Source organism: Pseudoliparis swirei, chromosome 4, assembly GCF_029220125.1.
Source record: "Pseudoliparis swirei isolate HS2019 ecotype Mariana Trench chromosome 4, NWPU_hadal_v1, whole genome shotgun sequence".
Lineage (NCBI taxonomy): Eukaryota > Metazoa > Chordata > Actinopteri > Perciformes > Liparidae > Pseudoliparis > Pseudoliparis swirei.
The window spans coordinates 20,829,269-20,851,753 of NC_079391.1; the positions used below are offsets into that span (position 1 = coordinate 20,829,269).

The window sequence follows — 22,485 nt, forward strand, 5'->3', positions numbered from 1 at the left end:
CAGACAGGTTGCATGTGTTTGGCGTACATGTGCAGCGCAAAGGCCTCGTTTGGATGTGCCCGCATGTCCTCATTGGTATTGATCCAGCTGCCTGCGCCGCATGAGCACGGGTGCTTGCAAGTGTATGGCCTTTAGCAGAACTCCCGCTGCCACAGCAGAACTTCTGTGACCTGCAACAATCATCAAGTCTATTTATAGTCCCATCCCATTTTTTCTTTTTAAAAAATCCTCTTGGGTGACTAAAGTGCGGTCGCGGTTCTGCAAAAGTGGAGTAAAAGTAGGATTTCTACAGTAGCGGCATATGTACATTTTCTGATGAACAAAGGTTTTGAAGAGAGAAGATTAGCCAGGGGAATGGATTTTCTGCACAATGATGCAACTGGCAGAAAAGCCAAAGAAAACTAAAGCTAACTGTTTCGCTGCCTATCTGTCCCTCTGCCTATTCACGGAGACTTACCTTTCATACCGAATTTGGAGCGCCGGCCGTATTTGTTGATCAGAACAAAAAGGACGAGCAGGAGGACGCAAGCGAAGCCAGCCAAACCCACGGCGATGGAAACCTGAGAGGAAGGAGGGAAACGCTGCGTCAGACTGCGCTCACATCGTAATCCTATCCAGATTCATCATCACCTTAAACACTGCAAATCAGAGTTTAATCTCGCTAGACTGTGACGACTGCTTTCACATAGATTACGGCAGTCTGGAGTAAGAAAAGACACAACTCAATACCTGTCTTGGCTGCGATGCTTTGCAGTTCACAGAATGTAATTTTATACAATAAAAAAATTATACATTTTAAGTCAACACCGTTACCAACTAAATTAATTGATCTCATATTTAATGCACAGTTGAATAATCCAATCAAGAGCTGTTGTTTTATCAAAAAAAGAATACAATCTACCAACTAGGACTAAGCCATCGTTAATGACATTTGTTTTACTTGCTTTTGCCGCTATGATCCGTCAAAATGTCTGACAAGAAAACGGCAAGCCTGTCAAGCTTTGGAGATCTTCTTGTATTTACAGTAAGTGGTGTACATAGGACTGGGTTGAGAAGAAATACCTTGTCACACCAGAAACACATGAGCAAAGGTGGTTGATGTAAACTTGAACTATTAGCATGTCCAACTAACTAGCTTACTTTAGAAAGCAGCACATGGCAAAGTGCCATTAAAAAAAATTCCATTAGCATCTCTTTCGATCTACTGGACAACCGTGGAATAACTCGCCCGCACTGGGCGTGAACAGAGTGCATCATTAACATCATTAATGTTCAAACATACAGCTCTGAAAAAGAAAAAAAAGGACTGTAACATCGTTTGGCGTTTTGTAGACTTTGTTCCTCAGCAGCGCTGTTTGTCAACACACAGAACAAACTCCCTCCGAGGGTCCCCTGACAACAGCAGTTCGGTTTAGTGTTGTGACGCGCAGCAGCTCCGCTAAGCCCAGGGGCAATGTCTTTAGCAGCTGTTGCATCAACATCATTAGGGAGAAAACTCACCCCAAAAGTGTCTTCATCTGGTCGCCCCGAATCACCATCTGACGGCATCGAAGTAACTGAAACACAGAAATGCACAAAGCAGGCATCAGCAGCTGAGAATAAACCTTTAATGGCTGTGGTTTACTCCCACACTTCCAGTGAATACATATTAAACTGAGTTTCACACTTATGTGGGATTTTTGATGGCAGCATGCACATCCCCTGTATTTACCTGTTAATGTCTATCATCACAATAAATAGTTGAAAGTGACACTTACACGGGTTATTGCACAGCCTAAATGGCCAGAATGAGACGACCTGATGTGGTCTCTGGTGTATACACTTTTCAGGATCTACACAAGGCCAAATATTTTGTATGTATGTTTTGCGATATTGCCAGTTTAAACATATCATATTGTGCGTTCCTCATTCATGTGTTTGTCATTTCATATAAACATTTCAATCTACTTCGTCAATAGTACATTGACTACAATGTTAATAAAAAAAACAGCGATAAATTGCTAAATACTTGAGACTCTGGGAAAAACCACACCGCACTGCCCATGTGGTAGCTCAGGCATGACACACTACTTAAGGAGGTGTGTTGTGATAGATAATCGGCAGAAAGAGAGCTAGGTTGGATATAAAGCAGAGCCAACAGCTGATGCCATCAGATATTCCATTGAGTTACATTATGATACATTCAGCCAGTCTGGGGCCTCGTAAACCAGCTGGTATGACCAAAAGTAAAGAAGAAAACATCGGTATTGGCCGGTAGGGCTCATCCACGATCTCACTGGTTGTGGAATTTCGATGAACTGTTCATGTTTCTGTGTAGATGCTGATAAAAGGCTTTCAGTTAGTAGCCTGCACAATCTCAAATGCACAACTACATCTGGCATCTGTCACAAGGTTCCAAACAAAGCCTGATGCTTGCTATCCTAAAGTCTTAGGTGACATAAACAGAAAAGACATTGTAGGTTGTTGTTGTTTTTGCACCAACGCATGCTCATGCTTGTACATTACACACAAATATACAACCAGAAAAACAGAAAAATAAGTTATACATATAGCCAAGAGCAACACATGTTAAATTGGATCCAATTAAATGAGCTGACACACATTTTCAGACTGAACTGGATCTTGCTGGACTAGATATTAGTGTCTCAAAATGATCCTGAAGATGTCAACGTGCTACATATGAGAGTTCTGGGGAGTGTGGGGAGAAGAGGATGGAGACAGAGCCATGAAACAAAATTAACTGGTGTCAGGGACAATCCAGTCCGAGGCCTACAGCCAGGACATCAGAGAGTAATTGTGGGCAAATTAATGGCTGCATGGTAGACTGGCTGCCACTGGCTCCGAGACGCACATAACAGTAAAGTGCATTGCTCTGCGTCTGAGTCTGTGAGTGTGCCCTAACTACCATCTATCTGTCCCTCCTTCCCAGCATTCATCCCTCTCCCTCTTCCCTCCCCCTGCCCTCCTCTCTCCTCAGCAGTATTAGTATCAGCCGGCCTGTCAGTCTCCTCCTCTATGGCTGAGCTCCCTCCCACGCCGCCGCTTTAATGTTTCACACTCTTATCACCCAAACACCTCTCCCTCACCTGCCTCACAGTGTGCGGGTGTGTGCGTATATGTGTGGCACCGTGAAGTCCTCGGCCGGCGCCCCTCCGTTCCCATCGCCAGCCAAGCTGCTTTATAATCCATGGCTGATGAGAAAGAATGGCCCTTCATATGGAGATGGAAGAAGACTCCGACGAAGGTCAGAGATCAGACCGGCCCACTTAGTTTAAGCCGTCAACAGAGAGGCTGCCACAACAGCCGGGGGCCAAATCACACATGGAGATCTCGGGCAGGAGATTTACGATGCAGTGCGATAGTTGGCCAAAGCATCGTTCCAGCAGTATGACTGCATTGGCCACTTTCACATGTGACCAGCGAACGAAATTAGCTTGTTTAGGGGTTAGAAAGAAAGCGGTATGACGAAATGCCGATTTGCTGATGCAAGTCCCACGAGAGAAAAGAATGACTAAAAACCTGGGGTCTCTAGTGCAACGACCACGGAAATGCTCCGTCATACTGAGGCTTTCTGACTTTTAATCCTCCAAGCGGTGGTCATTAAGCATTATCTTTTCACTATATCAGAATGTAAGCAAAAGTGAGTGGCTTTGTCTTTCTCTTTATTAGTTTTGGGGAATGTTCACTCCAGCGACCCCTGCCGACATTACCTGAAATATGCTTTGTCCGACACTTTCGAAGGCACTGGGTCAGAGAAAATCCTTATGGTTGTAAACGTAAGTTAAACCAACAAAACCACCTACGAAGATTTAGAAAAAATACGATCGTTGGTTTATTTGACTCATTCACCTCTCGTCCTTGCCTGGCATGTCTAACCAACTCATGGACATCCCTCGAGCTTGAATAGCTTGCTAATGTATTGCTTTATAGCTCCAGCTGACACATTTTGGCTAAATTGATAGTTGCCTAATTTAAGTCGAAGTTTGCCTTGTCTACCTTACATTTTTCCAACAGTCATTGGACATTGTTGAGTACTTGGCAGATGATTAGATGAACCATGGATCAATCTCCTTTTACTGGCTTTTGTCAGAGCCATCAGTGTTGTTGAGCCCGTAGCTGTCAGTAGCTCCATGACGCCGATTGGTCGTGCTCTGCCTTAAGGCGCACTCAAGAGTTTTGTGTGATGTGCGATCACGAGAGGCTGTGATTGCGAGAATCCAGGTGCCATCCAAGGTAATTGTCGTCGACCATTAAAAAAATGTTGGGTGGTAGATCAACTGTCAGGTGTTGCAACAGTAACTAAGCGTGGCCGGGCTGAGTGAACGATTGATCGAGGCATCAAAGCCCAGCTGCTTGAGTCAATGAGCTGCTTACCGACCAGCAGAAATAGACTGTGGTAGTGCAGGTCACCTCGCTGTGTCAGAAGAATATGTAAACGTATTCGGGTTACGCAGGGCATTACTGAAGCATCGTCTCTCCCCCATAAGAAAAGTAATAAAGGCAGATAACCACGGGACCAGAACTTTGAGTTAGTCAAAAAATGTCCCCATGGTTACTATCTCAACAGTGACGATCCAACATGAAGTGATGTGTTTGTGTGTGTAGGTGTGTATGTGTGTGCATACTGATCCCAGACAAACAAGTAAAAGAATAAATGAAAACCAAATAAACTGCAGGGTTATTTTAAAATACAAACACTCACCTAATTCCACTATGTCTGCAAAAGAGAAGACAGAGAAAGTCACGTCCTGTCAATTAATTGACACAAAAGATTAACCTTGGAATATTGACCATGGGGACACATTTGCCAGTATTTGTGGGTGTATTCCCTGTGAACTTGGAGTGAACTGCAGGCGAACAATCTACCTGACTGAACTGTGTATAAACCCTGGCTGTGATCCAGCCAGCAGGGAATAGCTCCACACACCTAAACCCTGCACAGGGAGATTTTAATAGCAACTAAAAGCTCCCTGTACTTCTTCCACCTAGGGTGAAACCTGTAATTCATACAACAGGCAGTTTAAAATAGAAATCCCACTCGTCAAAAACTTGTTTCAAATTGTGATGCCCATTTAAAAATTAGTTGGCCATGCCAGCTCTTGGGAAAAATCAAGTATTTCCTTTTTTCTCCTGTACTTTTATTCCAATTCAAATCCAGTAGGTGGAAGGCAATGTTCAGGCAGTAAAAATTGTTAATAACCCGTGTATAATTATTTTTTTCCTTTGATTATTAGGACATCCGCGCTAGCCGCTGCAAACAGTGCATAGCTCATCAGCCACGAGCACAGTGAGGAATGGCTACCCCTCGAGAATGATCCACTCACCTTCTTCAGCGCCAGGGGCCATGAGGAAGTGGCCATACACGGTCTTGGCGACCGTTCCCAAAGGGTTGCTTGCCTCGAGAGTGTAGTTGCCGTTGTTTATGTGCGTTGGGTTCTGGAAGGTCAGGCAGCCCTCCAGGTAGTCCTGGTAAAAGTCCATCTCGGTTCGGATGTACTCGTTCTGGAGGATCTCCTTTTGCTTGTAGAACCAGCGCAGCTTGGGATGGGGGTAGCCCCGAACCGTGAACTCGATGCAGGTATCGTGGCGCTGCTCGGGCTCAGCCAGTCTCAAGATGACCGGAGGAACTGCAGTGAAGAGGGAAACAAACAATTTAATTCACGGCACAGATTCGAGGCTAAAGGGCAATCCACCCATACCACGAGGGAAACACCAGAGTGAGCACTTCCTGGATGCCCCTGAACCTGGTATGGCCCGTCCTGAAACATTAAAGACAGGATTCTTGAGGATTTTAGTCAGATTCTTGTGTCATAACGTTATTTTCCAGAGTTCCACAACCTATCGGTCGAGGAAAGCCTGTCCTATTTGTGTGAAAGACCTCAAAAACAAAAATATGCAGCAGCCAACTCATTACAAAGCTGTTCTGATTTGTTCTGGGGACCATGGCATTTAGGAATACAGGGTTCCTGCCTGCGAGTGGCAATGAGCCTTTTACTGTGTGTTACATATTGCAGCAGTACACAGTGGTGGAGAAAAACAAGCAGACAGAGGGGCTCCTCTTGCCTGGAGGAATCTCTGCAGCATAAACAAGCACAAAGCCTGTCTTCCCTGACACACAGCAACACACCTCCGAGTCCACAACGCCGCCAAGCTGAGAGGCAATGTATCACTTTAATACCATTAGACACATTTCATAAACAATTCATACACTGACTTGTCTATGTGACGAGCCACTCTCGCAGCTACATCATCAAAAAGAAATATTTGGCAGTCAGTATTACCTCTGTGTCTGTTCTACATACCAGACCCCTCCCCACTCCCTACTTACCCATAAACTCCACTGCTCACACACACTCATAATAAGCTATTGCTTTGTCTCTTGCTGGGCTTCAATGCCTGCACTTTCTGTAGGCGTGTGTCAGCAATCCTATCTACATTGGCTAGATCTCCTTGGATGTGTGTTTATGTCGTCATTCAGATAACCCTGAAGCAGCCCTGATGAATCCCCACCTGCAGTTTCAAGCAGTGTGCAAATGAATAGAACATTTTTAAAGCTTGTAATTTGAATCAAGAAATAGGGTTGGGATTAGTCGTTTCTTCATAAAAAATACCAAATATTTGATGATTATAGGCACCAGTTGGGGAACTTGCATTGCCAAGTGAACCTGTTTGGAGACCCCAGGGCAAACGTTTTTTGTTGGGCCCCCAGATTCCCCCCTTAACTAAGACTAATGATCCTTTGCGTATTGTGTATGTACCCTCCAAGTGTCCATCTCTGTAAGAAAGGTAGTCCAAACAAAGCAGATTATATTGCCTTTAGTTATCAAGCTCCTCTTTTATGGAACCAGCTTCCACCTTCAGTCCGGGAGGCAGACACAGTCACCTCGTTTAAGAGTAGACTTAAGACTTTCCTCTTTGACAGAGCTTATAGTGAGGGCTGAATCAGGTTTGCCCTGGTCCAGCCCCTTGATATGCTGCTATAGGCTTATAGCTGCCGGGGGACGTTTTAGGATGCACTGAGTACCTATCTCCTCTTTTTGTTCTCTCCTTAAGGATGAATTTTCATCTCTCAATCACACGTTACTAACTCTGCTTTCTCCCCGGAGTCCTTTTGACTTCACGTCTCATGGGGTCATCGGACCCTATGAGACGACATAGATCCTATCTGCCTGATGGATCATCGAGGTCTGGGTCGTGGAATTCCTGCTCCTGACGACGCCACTGTCCTGTTGAGACTCCGCCCACTGTTGAGACTCCGCCCACTCCTCCTCCCCACCGCCATCTGCCTGATGGATCGTGGAGGTCTCCATCGTGGAATATACCTACTATGAACTATTCATACACTCTGTCACATTCATTGAATGTATTTAAACTCTAAATCTGTCCTTCTGTACACATTACATCTATTGCACCTGTCCATCCTGGAGAGGGATCCTCCTCTGTTGCTCTCCTGAAGGTTTCTTCCCTTTTTTTCTTCCCCTGAAGGGTTATTTGGGAGTTTTTCCTGGTCCGATGTGAGGTTTTGGGGCAGGGATGTCTATGTGTACAGATTGTAAAGCACTCTGAGACAAATTTGTAATTTGTGAAATTGGGCTATACAAATAAACTGAATTGAAATTGAATTGCAGCTTTGTTGTTTCCCCAGACATGTTGAAACTCCTCTTGCGACAACCAAGAATGTCTGAAGCTAACATCTGGCCAATCAATATGTTGAGACAACATCTTGGTGGCGCTGTAGGACATCAGCAAAGTAAGGACGATTCATCCATCCCATCTCTGCAGATGTTAAGACACTTTACTGGATAAGTGAAAACGTTGGCTTTCTGATGCGCTAGCACAACACACTTCTTTTTCAGCATAACCAACTCCCTAATTGTAAACACAACAAGTGAGATTTGTCATTAATAAAGTTATAGACAGAGATTGACTATTTTATAAATGATTGTCAAATAAATGGATAATACAAATAATTGCAGCCCTGGTTATTAACCGCCATGTCCCGATGGACAGCTCATGTTTTCAAACCGAATAATCACCCAGTATAAAGATGAATAACGTATTTATTGACATTTGAAAGCTGTCATTTTATTAACTGCTTTGGCGAAATTGTTCATGCTAGACAATAGTGACAATAGTCATTCAATTGCACTACAGGCTAAGGCAAGAACGTGTGTGTGTGTGTGTGTGTGTGTGTGTGTGTGTGTGTGTGTGTGTGTGTGTGTGTGTGTGTGTGTGTGTGTGTGTGTGTGTGTGTGTGTGTGTGTGTGTGTGTGTGTGTGTGTGTGTGTGAGCGTGCTGGCTGTGTGGGGGCGTGTACAAAGCTTTGATTTGGAGCTCATGTAAAGAAAAGAGAAAATATATTAATGAGAAGAGAAAAAGTGAGGCGGGAGGACAATGGGCATGAAGTGACTGCGGCATACAGCTGTGCAGCACACACACACACAAAAAGAGAGAGAGAGAAAGAAAAAGAGCGAATTCTCATGTTGATGGACAGTTAGAGAACGATCTATTACCCCCTCAGCATGACTGTGACCTCAGTCTCAGCCGATACAATACAAGCCATTACGGCGCTCCACACTGGACCGTAACAACAACAACATGGTGTCCTTGTGGCGCTCAGAGAGATAACAGGCTTTGCCTTTGATCCGTGAGAACAGTGTTCGTGAAGTCTAGTTGTGCAATGCTATCTAGTGGCAACACTGGTGGCACACTTCAAATGCCAAGCTCCAGCCGGATAGGATATCATGGATGATGATGATGATATATACTTTATTAATCCACACAAGGGGAAATTAGATGGCATATCGTGATGACGATTTTAACCTGTAAGAAGCAGCACATGGATATTATGTAGGGATCCAATCAGAACCGCCTCATATAATGCCTTGCTCTACCTGTAGAGCTACTTCTGAGGGAATATAACTCCTAACCCAGGAGCTTGTTCTTTATAGAGAGCTATATGCAGTAGGACCAAAGGAAACACATGTTAAGTTGTGTGATTGCACAATGCTGTAGAGCTGTTGTTCCAGGCAGCAGCAGAACAATGGCTGGCAGAAATTGCATTGTGGTTTCTCGAAAAGAAAGAAGAAAAAAAGAAAAATGGAATTCATCTTTTGAATGCAGAGAATGTCACTTGACGGCTGGTAATTTTGCTGTCAATCAAATTACTCCCTAATCAGAGTGGCAGTTTAAGCTATTTTATGACATTTCCACAGACAATAGGCTGCGCAGGGGAGGAAATGTAATTACCATCGGAGCATGTAGTGACAAATTAATAAGTTAATTTGCAGCACCAGCAGAGAGCATCAATAGAAAAGAAGAAGAAAAGGAAAAAAGAATGCCTGGAGATATACATCCATAGAGTGTCCGTGTGGAGGAAGCCCCGAGGACGAGATGTAGCAAAGCCAATCTGTCATTTCCAGCTCGTAGAGGTGTGTTTGAATTGGTGACAAATCTCCCCTGTCCTGCAGCGTGATGCATTGCAAACAGCCACAATAGACTGCGCTCTGTAAAACAGCCGGCTCGCTACAGTAAAGAAAAACGTCAGACACCTATAATAAATACAGGCTTTGAATACAACCTGTCCCGAATCTGCTCCGGGCCAAGCCACAGGGTTAAGTTATCTAAGAGTTATATATATATATATAATATATATACACACCTGTGCCGCTGCTAGCCATGTTGGTGCCCTAAGCATAACTCCTTTATTTATTTATTTATATATGTATAAATAAATAAATACAGGAATAAATAAATAAATGCTTAAATAAATGTATACATAAATACAGGTATACATAAATATAAGTTATACCTAAACAGGACATCATTAGATAAATCTATTCTCCATTTCTGTATTTCTTCATTTATTTATGCGTCTATTTATGTGTCCTTGTATGCAAATGAGCTGGTACGGTCCGAACCTCTGTCTAAGCATGATTGGTCACAGAAGTGTGATGCACCTGGTGTGTTATGCTCTACTACTTCTACCTGGCACATGTTGTTGAAGTTGGCTCGCTCAGCTAACCGTTAGCAGAAGTTAGCCGAGACAGCTTTTTTACTTCAGCCGTTTATTAATTCCAAGTACACTGAGTACAGACTTGTGTTCATTTGGAGTTTGGACTTGGGATTTTGGTCTTGGGAGTCCAGATTACAGAGGACGAGAGGACGAAGGACGGTCTTTCTGCGATTGGAACAGCAGCTGACTTGATGACGTCACCACATCAGCTGTTCTTGCTCATCAGTTTAATTATTCACTGTAAAGTATTCGTACATTACATTTATATATATATATATTGTTTATAAATATATAATTTATATATAAATATGAATATATATCAAACATATGTTATTTATACGTACATATATATTTGTATATATATAGTTATATTACTAAAATCCCAACTATGCTTGATAAACTGCCTGCTTATTGAAATGAAGTTGTCTGTGAGTTATGGCCATTAACTCGTGGCCTGTGTATGTTGCTGTGACATGTTCTAACTTGGTAGACAAATAACTAAATACATAGGGGACCCTGAACTCAGATGAGTGACCTGGTTTAAGATAAAGGGAGTAAAGACATCCATTTCACGGACCCCTGACGAGGGTCTGCGGCTGTTTGGCGATTGACAATAAGAGGCCTCATAAAGAACAGGTGTACCGACGACGTTTTGTCTAAAAACTGTGTGATTGGAAAAACTAAATGTTGTCGTCAACAGCAGAACAAGCCTCAGCCCATAGTTTAGACATAGGTTATAAAATAAACTGGGACAGATTGATCAGAAGTGTGTCATATAGAATAGAGAACTGTGTGAAACACAGTTTTGCAGAACTGTGTCATAAGCCGCAGACAGGAACCTTGGAGAAGCCAAGAAAGTGTGTGTGTGTGTGTGTTGCTCTGACTATTTAAGAAAAAGGGAAAAGGATGTTTAACAAAGGGGTAGATTGATAGATATGACAGTAGACCTACGTTATTAATAAATTGAATAAAATATGAATCTGGAGCTGAAAAGGTGGAATTAAAAGGAATAGAAATTCCCCTGGGAACTATTAGATATCATATATAAACTAACGAGCATTTTGTGAATGTTCTGTTGATGTTCTGACTGGTGGGTGCGTTATACGATAAATATAACAAGGAGTAATAAAATAATTAACGTAATGAAGAAGTGATTACATTAACTACTGAGCGAAATCATTTCATGTGGAACCAAGGGAGACTCTGCGTAGGAGCGGACCGAGGGTCATCAAGGCTGTGGGCCGTTATCACCAGGTGGGAGTAGGCCGTGTCAACAATCTGTTAGTTTGAGAGTCCGTTGAATTTAGTCAAATTTATTTTAGGGAGGTTCACAGTGGCATACACACTCGCTTCTTTGTTGATAAGCATTAAGGCAGGAGGGCTAGCCTCCAGCTAACCTTCGTGGACAGGAAGAGCGAGACCGGAAATAGAGAAAGAGGAGACAAGAGTGCCTCGAGATACAGGATAGAGGGCACATAGTGGTCGGGGGTGGTACTGCATGGATTTGGCTCTCGACGAAGGCGGTCGCATTTTTCTCTCCCTCTCCTCCCCATGACCTTCCCCTCCCTGCTTGGCTTCTCTCGTCATGTCTTGTCTGTCTCTATACTTGAGAGACTCTCTCCGTGATCGCTCTTGAACTAAAAACCATGGACGTAATCAACTGGTCCTTAAACGCACTGACACCATCTTCTCGACGAGAAGCTCGGGTTCTGGGAACCTGCCTGTCCTGCCGGACGGGTTGCTGGTTACACGATGGACGCTGGGGGAAGTGGCGGTCTTGTGCCTAGCAGCCCTTTCCGTGGAGGACGAGAAGACATCTACCTATTCGGAACTTTGATTACAGGATTTCTGCTGTTTGGATTTGGCGCTGCCCTGGCTTATCGGAAAATTAAGGAAACGGTGACAGCCGTTAAAAGCCCCCTAGGGCTGCCCGACATGATTGACGTTAGGCAGAGTTGTTGGCACCAGACTTTGGCATTAAACCGTCAGAATGACAACATCGTGGAGAAGCTGATGGCTCTGCAAATGAAATTGGATCGATTTGAAATCCTATTGGCAAACGGGAGGAAAATGGAGGAATAGTAGGTGCGCAAAATTGAATTGCAGCTACTGGAAGACCAAACAATCCCAATCTTATCTGCTTTCGGCCCTCTACCAGGACGGGCCTTGGCCAAGGCCGTGACTGGAACAACAACTCCCAAGATCACTGAAGCGAGACTCTCTCATTCCTTCCCCTATCCACAGACACCTGTGGTTGTTTTCTCCCAGGACCTTCAAGGCCATCTCCATGGCAACGACCATCTTGCGGTCTGGGAACTTTGTCTGTTGTGGACTGGGGGAGGACGATACATCAGGCCACTCACACACGAACTTAAACACACTGAAATGCACTCACTACCCCCCATCCCACGCCGCCTGCTTTGCCCCCAGGGTGACAGGACGGGTTCGCGTCCGGCGCCGTGACGGGCGAAGGACCGGCTGGCTGCTTGTCGGTGCTGGTTACCTTCTGCCTCAATGGCGGGGCTATCGCCCAGTCTTTGGATTACCTCCTCCCCTTCCTACTCTGCAAGTCATGTCTAAGATGTATGTGCTATGTGCAATGGTGTTTTTGTTTCTCCTGCTCCCACACTGTACCTCTCTAGGCATAGTCGGGGTGGCTTTTTCTTTTCTCGCCTCTTCCCTCATGTTATGCTGTAATCTTTCATCCACCCTTTCCAAGATGGCGCCGCGGACGGCGCCTCGGTGTCTTGGTGCGCGAATCTTGCACCTTCCGCCAAAAAAAGTTCCTTGTTTGTTTGTGAAAACATTCTTGGCAATAAACCTGTTTCTGATTCTGATTCTGATTCTGATTCTTTCTGATTCTGATTTCACCCATGCTACGAAATAGCGCGTATAGAGGTAGGGAGACTCATACCTCAGTTGGCAGACAGGGTATTGCAGGGAATTAACCCTGGGACAAGTTTGTGTGGCCAAAGTTAGGTAGTATAACAACGAGATTAATATATATACACACATACTAAAGGCAGCCAAACTGACGCTTACATACACCATCAAAACAGCAGAGATAGGGAATAATCTCAGATATTAACTATATAAATGAATAAAGTGGTGAGGGTAGGAACAAGAATAAAATACTGAAAAGGAGGAATAAGAACTTTTAAGATAGAATTAGATTACACTCTCATACACCATTCAACAGTTGAAGGCACAATAATCATTCATTCATAGCTTGAACGCCTTATTGTTTTATAAAATTATAATTTGCTATTATTTTTAATTTTTGGTGATCATTTTTTTTGTATTTTAAGAAATAAATACTGAACGAGATTGTTCGATGATTGTTGACCCTGTGGTTACCCTGTGTGGTATCTGACCAGGTGTCAGTCGAGACTGTGTGCTGTCATCACTGGTGTGTGATCGAGGAAGAGAGAGGAATACTTTCCTTCCATTTTAACACAGCTTACAGTTTTTCTCGATTGCTTAAACACATTTTTTGAAAGCATGCCTCGTTTTCTCAAAACTCTAAACACAAATCCCAAAACCACTCACACAAAATGCAAAACCCTTTATGTCTCCTCCAAAATGCCACTTTGCTTTCAGAACAGTGTTATGTCACCTCAAAAGGGTATTTTGTTTTCAAATGACAAACACAGCCCATTATATGAGTAGACATTCTAAGCATCGATTGAACACTGATGTGCTCAATGGAAAACACGACTATGAAATGGGAAAACACCAGTATGAAGGCCTCATCAGGAGCAGTATGCCTTTTCATGTCCAGTGGTACTGTACGCTTTCTCCTGTTGTAAAATATTGTAAATGTATAGTGTTTTAACTCAAAATATAAAACAACACACAAATATAAAACAAAAATGTTTCTTTCTTTTTTATAATTGTTTCACAGAATAAACAATAGAAAATAGACCACAACAGTCAACAAAAAAAGAAAGAAAAGTTTAAATAAAAGGACTTAAAATGTCTTCGTCCTGTCGTCGGTTCCTGTCTGGCCACAGGACCTCATCAACATCCTCCTCCTCTTCCACCTCTTCCTTCTCCTCTTCCTCGTCCTCTTACCCTTACTCCCCTGCCTCTTTGGTCTCCTCTACCTTCCATGTTTTCATCCATTCTTCTTCAAATCAGGAGGTCACCTGTGGCCCTTATATTGCTAAAGCCTTGATTCCAAATTGCACAACAGCCGTGGAAATGGAAGTTTTGCAAATTGAATAGCAGTGTGTTCTGTCGAAACACAAGGAGGTTTTGACATTGATGAAGTGTGCAAAGTAGAAAGGATGGTGTTTAGTGTTTTGAAGAAAGTGTGGTTAACAATTGAAATCTGTGTTTAAAGCAGATACTTGTGTGTTGTATTTTGAAGAAAGTGTGGCTCACAATTGAAATCTGTGTTTAAAGCAGATACTTGTGCTTATAGTTTAGCAGAATTGGTTTAGGGAGTTGGCACATGAGTTACAGGTTGTGGTCATTGTGTTATAAGTTCCAGTTTTTGTGTGTAATCAATCGAGAAAAACTGTAAATGATTTATGTATTCTCCTGATAGTCTGTTTTAAATGTAAGCCATAAGAAGTGTTATGTGGTGTTCAGCTGTCAGACAAACGAGACAGCGTATCAACAACTCGTGGGTTTGAGAGTCCGGTGGATGTGCCGATGGGGTCGTTACGGTGCATGCACGTGCCTTTCTGGCCTGATAGAATGAGAAAAATAACGAAGACTGGCAGAAGAGCATATTCTGAGTACCGAGCTCCCTTTTTCATTTATTTTTGTTTTTAACCTGGAATAAGATAACTATAAATAACGCAGAAAGTGTATGGGATAGAGAATTAGATAAATGGGAAATTATTGATCATATACGGGAAATTTAATGGCCGTTGGCCTCCATTCATTACTGGTCAAATTAAAATAGGATTGTTGTGGGTCCGGTGTGAGGCAACTCAAAACAACAAGAACTAGAATGGGCACTCGGTAGAGCGCATACCTTCGCATATCACAAGATTGGGCATTGAATTATGAACATTTTGGCATTAGTTGCATGCCAATTGGACAAAAATGTATCGTGCTATGGTAAAAAAAGATGTTGACCTTTCCATGACCTTGACCTTGACCTTGACCCGATTGATCCCAAAATCTAATCAAATGGTCCCGGGATAATAACCAATCATCCCACCAAATTTCATGCGATTCAAGAAGATTTTGACCTGTTCATGACCTTTGACCTTGAACTTTGACCCGATCGATCCCAAAATCTAATCAACTGGTCCCCGGATAATAACCAATCATCCCACCAAATTTCATGCGATTCGGTTCAATACTTTTTGAGTTTTTGCTACATCAACACGCATACAAATAAATAAATAAATACACGGCGATCAAAACATAACCTTCCGCATTTTCAATGTGAAGGTAATCAAGAGGGTAATATTTCTTCAAGAAAGTATTACCATAAATAATACCATAAGTAATTGCCACTGAAGTGCTAGTTTGTTTTTATTCAAGGTTTTGTCAGAAAAGATGTGTTTTTAGGTTCCGGCGGGGGATATTGAGACTTTGTGCTGTCCTGATGTCAGTAAGGAGCTCGATCCACGACTGAGGAGCCACAACAGCAAACTGTCTCGATTTTTTCAAGCGATTAATTTTGACAACACAATAATGAAAAAACATGTCAGTTATTGAGGGTCAAGCAAAGGTTAGTTTGGGGGTATCATCCCCATTCCCAGGGACTGGTAGGGAGAGAGCTGGTATTACACTGAAAGCAAAGCTAAAATCTGCAGGTAGACTGAAATGGACTGACTGACGGCTCTGCTGTTGGCATTAATGAGCATGAGAATACAAACTATCCGTAGTATATATGTAATTCCCCAGGAAGTGCTGACGGGACAGCCTAGGCCCATACCTACCTGGGGGGACCTCATTGAGGTCCCCCATTGAATCTGTAAACCAAAGAAACAACGAAGCTATGTCCAGCGAGCGGCAAGTATGCAGGAAGCACTGTTTCAATAGTTAAAAGGAGCCACGGAGGAGAGGCACGTTGGTCCAGACTCACAGAAGGAGGCGGTCCATCCAGGGCATTGGTTCTACCTCAAAACCTACAAGAGGAAGGGGGACTAGCCACAGCAGACCACACTGGTACCACATCACACACTGCACCAAAGCAGAAGCACCATAAGGAAGGCCAGAAGACAAGAGAGAAGAGGAGACCATCACGGCAAAGCCCTACCGGCCACCGACGCGAGTAGAAGCAAGGCGTGGTCAATCCACTCCAGAATACCAGTAGACATGCTGAGGGAGCTGGAGAGGGGGATTGCCCTTGACACTCACAGAAACGAGAAAAACAACATGGGGAGCCCAGCTAAAAAACAATGCCCGTCTCATAGAACCAAGAAGAAGATGTGGTCCCTAGCAATAGGAGGTAACAGCTATTATCGGGCTAAAGGTGAAATTTACCTGCAGTAATTTCGGTTTATCAGGGTGGTTCTAAATTACCCTGGGATTGTGATAAACGTATTATCTAGCTTAATATAATGTAGCTTGCCTTTCTTATCAGGTCTAACCACCTGAGAAAAACAGCATATTCTGACATTGATTAGTTTAGTTGCCTTATGTGACATCAGTACAGTGTAAGCCTTACCGGAGGGCATTTATTCTTTTAACTTACATGATGCGGAAAAAGAGAAGAAAAAAAAGAAAGAAGATTCTCCCCAGCAATGATAAAACAATGATTTGTTAACCATCAGGATATTCCTCTTATATCCAGACCATGAATTACACTTCATACATACCGAAGACAGAAAATGTCTTAAGTATAAATAAATGCTTTTTTTTTTTTTTTTTTTTTTTAAATAATAATTTTTTTTTTTCTTTTTTTTTTTTTTTTTTTTTTTTTTTTTCCTTTTTTTTTTTATTTTTTTTTTTTTTTTTTTTTTTTTTTTTTTTAAAAAAAAAAAAAAAAAAAAAAAAAAAAAAAAAAAAAAATAAAAAAAAAAAAAAAAAAAAAAAAAAAAAAAAATAAAAAAAAAAAAAAAAAAAAAAAAAAAAAAAAAAAAAAAAAAAAAAATTTGCTATTATTTTTAATTTTTGGTGATCATTTTTTTTGTATTTTAAGAAATAAATACTGAACGAGATTGTTCGATGATTGTTGACCCTGTGGTTACCCTGTGTGGTATCTGACCAGGTGTCAGTCGAGACTGTGTGCTGTTATCACTGGTGTGTGAGCGAGGAAGAGAGAGGAATCCTTTCCTTCCATTTTAACACAGCTTAAATGATTTATGTATTCTCCTGATAGTCTGTTTTAAATGTAAGCCATAAGAAGTGTTATGTGGTGTTCAGCTGTCAGACAAACGAGACAGCGTATCAACAACTCGTGGGTTTGAGAGTCCGGTGGATGTGCCGATGGGGGTCAAGGTTACGGTGCATGCACGTGCCTTTCTGGCCTGATAGAATGAGAAAAATAACGAAGACTGGCAGAAGAGCATATTCTGAGTACCGAGCTCCCTTGTTCATTTATTTTGTTGAGGATCATTTTATCTTTTTTCTAGTGCTGTGAAAAATAACGCGTTAACTCAGTTAATTAAATTACAGGTTTAACTTCGTTATTTTTTTTTACGCATTTAACGCATGCGCAGAATGAGCTTCCAATCCGTCTGTTGGTCGTCTCGAACCAGCAGCATGTCATTCTGTCTCTACGTGTCACGTTAACACGACTCCGATCCCCGTCTCGCCGGATGCCGGCGTGTGTGCGCACATCGGGACGAAAAAAAGTCACTTGCACCAATGTTTTAATGCAGGGTGCTCAATATGTCGATCGCGGTTGCCGCAGAGTTCAGATGCCGGTCTTCGCGCATGAAAAGTCACTAGCACCCCCCTAACTGTTACTCATAAAATGTAGTCAAACAAAAACGGAGCAAATCACCGTGTTCATGGCCGGGCAAAGACAGCGCGGTCTCCTGGCTTCAACACGTTACTGTCAGGAAGACACAGCGCACCAAAAAAAGTTTTTGTAAAACTTTTTACCTTTTCTGATTCCGCTAGCTCTTTGCTAACTTCCGCTAGTACTTCCGCTAATACCTCCGCTAATACATCTACTTAGAAAGTGTATTCTGTACGTTTTCTCCGTCGAAATGTTGCAAGACCCGACATTGATCGCGACTTTAGACATTGTGTGTTAGGGCTCCTCTTGTGAAAAATTATTACGAAATAAAAGAAAATGTATATGTTCTTTGCAAAGATGAGGATATGTTGAATGCTGGGATACCAAACATGCCCATGTTTATTGACGTGGTCTGCGTGAGCAAGCCGTTTAAAGGGAAGGGGAGGGTCTTAAGGACGCCGGCGTCCTCAGTGGAGTGGAAGAGGTTAACCCTCCTGTTACCTTTACATTTACTAACATATTTTACCCTCGGGGTCAATTTGACCCCAGCAATTAAAACCTACAGAAAATTATTAGAATTAATATTGCTTCCCAAGTTTAAGTGTGAGGTACTTTATGTTTGTTTGAATGTTGACTACCTAAATAGCCCTTTAAATATATAAAAAAGTTGATATTTCTTATAAGTTTGACACAGTGAAAAACAGCCTGGGGTCAAATTGACCCCAAAGAACACCGACATTAAACATTGAATGGGGTCAAATTGACCCGAAAGGTAACAGGAGGGTTCAACATTCTGTTTAGGATGAAGATGTATTAATGTTCCATATGGAAGAAAACTGCTAAATAACTGCTGAGTTGCAGCACCATTGTATAGAAGAATGTATATATCCGTCTTTTGTCATAAATCTCTATGTTCTCACAAAATATACCGAGAATATCGGTAATATGTGATTAATCATGATTAATCCACAGAAACCTGTGATTAACCCGATTAAAATTTTTAATCGTTTCACAGCCCTACTTTTTTCTGATGCCATAGGTGTCCTCGTATGATTACTCGAGTATTTTCACCCCTTGCGCCAACTGATATGAAGTAGAACATTAATAAAATGCATTAATAAGAACATAAGCATATATTTTTCGTCAAAATACCCTCCTCCACTTAACACACAGGCAGCATTAGTATAATCTCTGGGTCAGAGTTTTGCTCATTTCAAAGGAATACTTTAATAACATACACATTGAAGCAATAAACTAGAAAAAGCAGAAGCAGGTACAAGTAGATCCCGCAGTGTACATTTGAAAGGTGTGTGTCACTAGCTGTCCACCATTGGCTTAAATGTGTTCTCCGCCTCGCTCCTCTGCAGTCTCCCTGCATCGAATCCCGGAAGAAATGTAACTCACATTGCACGTTGAGCTGGACGGAGGAGTTGGCCATGCCCACCACGTTCTCAGCAATGCAGGTCAGCTGGAAGTTGTTGTCATCCCGGCTGATGTTGAACAGCGTCAGGTTGATGGAGTGGATGTTGGGCCAGTACACATTAGACTGGGGAAAGAGAGACACAGACCGAAAAAGAGACAGTTAGATATGTGAAGGATATAAAAAAGGGGAGGGGTTAGATATTTAAATACTAAAATTAAAGTTAATTATTGATTGAATTGATTAAATTGAATCAAAATGAAGGATTTCGACCTACCAGTTGGAATTAAACACTGCACTGATCTAGTCTGATTGTATTACTGTGGGATTCTAATCCCACAGTAATACAATCAGATGTAAAGTGGGACATATTGTATATGATGGCACTAATGTGACTAACCGATTCACCACTTTTCATCTTTTCATCATTTTTTTTGTAGCGTGTGGCAAGAGGGAGGTCCTGGCCCCCAACCAAATAGGTTCGATCCCACTCTCCCCACAGGTTTCAAGTCATTAGCTCTTGAGCAAGGCATCAACTCCCCCCCCCCCCGGCGCATCAATAAAACGCATTGCCCTTAACAACTACATGGTTAAATGCAAGGAACTAATTTCTAAATGATTAGGGAAAAATTATATATATATATCTTAAGATAGCTGAATACAATGCGTGTTGACCCGGTTTCCCGCCACCTCACTCATCCCGATGAGCTCTTTCCACCCGGCAATATCAAGCCTGAGGCGGAGGTGACTTTCACCTGAGAATCCACGCAGCATTTCCAGACACCGCTGCTCTCGTCTCCTCGCTGTTTATCTCTGTTATCGCCAAGACATCCCCGCGGGGCCCCCGGGTTCAACCCAGAACTTGAGGTCTCGCAAAGAACTTGTTTTTGCACAGTGGCAGATCGACATGATGAGCTATGCTGCGGTCCCAGTTCTTTATCCGTGAATTTGCTCTAATTGATCGTAGAAAATGACGTGAAATACGTCTGGATGTTTTTAATTATTCAAAGCGGGCTTCACATGTATCCGGCGATGTTGTAGTAGCAACAAGTCCTACATTTTCTTGGGTTTATTGCGATAAATGAAGTTTTTAGATACCTTTTACAATCTGTTGGTGTCATATTTTCGATGAAGAGTTGGATACCTGCATATGATGAAGCGGTCAACACAAAACAAAACAAAAACAGAAGCAATCCAAATTGTGGACGACATGAGCCAAAAGGACACGTAGTTTAATAAAGTCCAGGGGGACGGCAACTGCTCATAAGTATGAATACCAGGTGGGCCATCAGTGGTGTTATGATCAACGCTCCAACAATATTTGTTTTGCTCTCGTATTTGCAAGAACCTCCCCAACAGTGTAAACATCATCCCTCACAGTGTAACCGGATTCACTTACCATAACTGAACGCATGAATGATGGGATTGTGGAAACGTTGTGGAGTGCCACACAACACACCGCCAATAACAATAAAGAAAGGGAGTCTATTCCCCCAGTGCATGATGGGAGGTTTCCCAGCAGGTCTACTGCATATCATGCAAGCGCATAATACATGTGTTGACCCAAATGACTTCCTGTCACTTTTTCTATAAAAAAATTAGCGTTCTAGATACCTTAATGCAATGTATCATATGTTGGGATCTTTTTCATTATCTGCCATTCTGTCATTGTTTGTGTCATTTAGTAACTGTCATAAAAACCACACGATTACAGTCAATTTAAAGCAGTGTGTGTGTGTGTGTTGGCTGACCAGGTGCGTGTTGATGGACTGCAGGCCTCCGACGGTCCAGTCCACCTCAGGCAGCGGTGATCCAGATCCATTGCAGCTCACCGTCATATTGTCGCCCTGCATCACCAACACACTGCTGTGGCTCACACTGATGTCTGGTAAGTCTAGAAAAACACACGCGCACACACAAACACACACACACATTAGGTTCACGTTAATACACACCTGTCATTGCCTGTATCTACATATTTGGACACACAATGAATTAATCACTTTTCATTAATGCTACAAAATGAGCACAACGGAGGCACAGGGACGCACACACACACACACACACACACACACAGACACAGTAGATGGCACAGGGATGAGTCACCACCAGGAGATAATACTGCAGAGTCTACATCCTCTATCAGAATCAACGCACAGCTCCTTGCATCAGATTCACCCTCTGAACTCTGTCGCACCTCCTCCCCTCCTCCCCTTCTCGCCACCCACTCGTCTCCCTGCTTTTCTTCTCTTGCCTCGGCATCAACCTTAACCCCTTCCTTCCTTCTCCTGATTTTACCGTCTCCCTCCATCAGCCTTCCCCCTTTTCACCCTCTCTTCCATCTCCCCCTATCCTCCTCTCTTCTGCTTGAAAATCAAATAAAAGATAATACATAGATGACACCTTTCCTCCCTCCTCCACTCACCACAGTCGTGGATGTACATGTTGTGCAGTCGTATGTTGGAGGCCCCGTTCCTGCAGTAGAGCTGCTGCGTGTGGAGCCCGGCCTCTCCTCGCTGCTGCCACAGCTGGATCCAGCGGATGTCGCAGCCGCAGTCGAACACCACTCCGTCCAGGTGCCTGGATTAAGAAACAACAACAACAACAACAACATAAGTCTAATCATTAGGGATAGAACACAATGCTACTCTCTCTTTATCTGTCAGTGCCACAAACATAGCTGGGGTATTAATATAAATGTAAAGTTGATCTGACAAAACAAGGGCCAAAAGAGCTCATTGGCTCGGGACGGTGCTGTGCAGCGGGAGAAGCCCAGAAGAACTGAGAGATGGCTTCAAGTGTCTGGAAAGCTTTCTTTGCCATTTTGAACTTCCAAGATGGCTTTCTCACTGCTATCCTGTTAATGAGAGGCTCACCAGTCAAGCTACTTGTCACACTGAGTAACACATCTGGTAGTTTCTGTCACATAGATTTGGAGGGAGACATGACAGGAGAGAACTTAAAGAACTTCTTTATCCCCAAAATGAAAATGGGAATATATATATATCAGCCCTTGTTACCTTTTCTCTCATTTATCCAGTCATACGCACAGTGCTTCGCATTGTCACTCAAACCTTTCTATTTAAAAGTGTCACTCCTTCATTTTCTAAATTAGATCAAAGATGCACACGTTTGGGAAGAAGTGAGCATACGCATATGAATATTTGACACATA

General features: G+C 42.7%; 1 protein-coding gene across 3 annotated transcripts in view; it reads right to left on the reverse strand.

Moving 5' to 3' along the window:
* ntrk3b (neurotrophic tyrosine kinase, receptor, type 3b) overlaps nt 1–22,485 on the reverse strand; it is a 164,496-nt gene that overhangs the window by 70,425 nt on the left and 71,586 nt on the right. The window contains exons 5-11 of one of the 3 annotated variants that reach the window (XM_056413122.1): nt 21,737–21,891; nt 21,063–21,205; nt 19,296–19,437; nt 5,325–5,627; nt 2,252–2,275; nt 1,501–1,556; nt 458–560 (exon numbers count right to left, since the gene is read on the reverse strand). In XM_056413122.1, coding sequence (XP_056269097.1) covers nt 458–560; nt 1,501–1,556; nt 2,252–2,275; nt 5,325–5,627; nt 19,296–19,437; nt 21,063–21,205; nt 21,737–21,891 — 926 coding nt within the window. Of the gene's footprint in view, nt 1–457; nt 561–1,500; nt 1,557–2,251; nt 2,276–4,702; nt 4,718–5,324; nt 5,628–19,295; nt 19,438–21,062; nt 21,206–21,736; nt 21,892–22,485 lie in introns of all 3 variants that reach the window. The other 2 variants (XM_056413124.1, XM_056413123.1) reach the window with 2 other exon arrangements.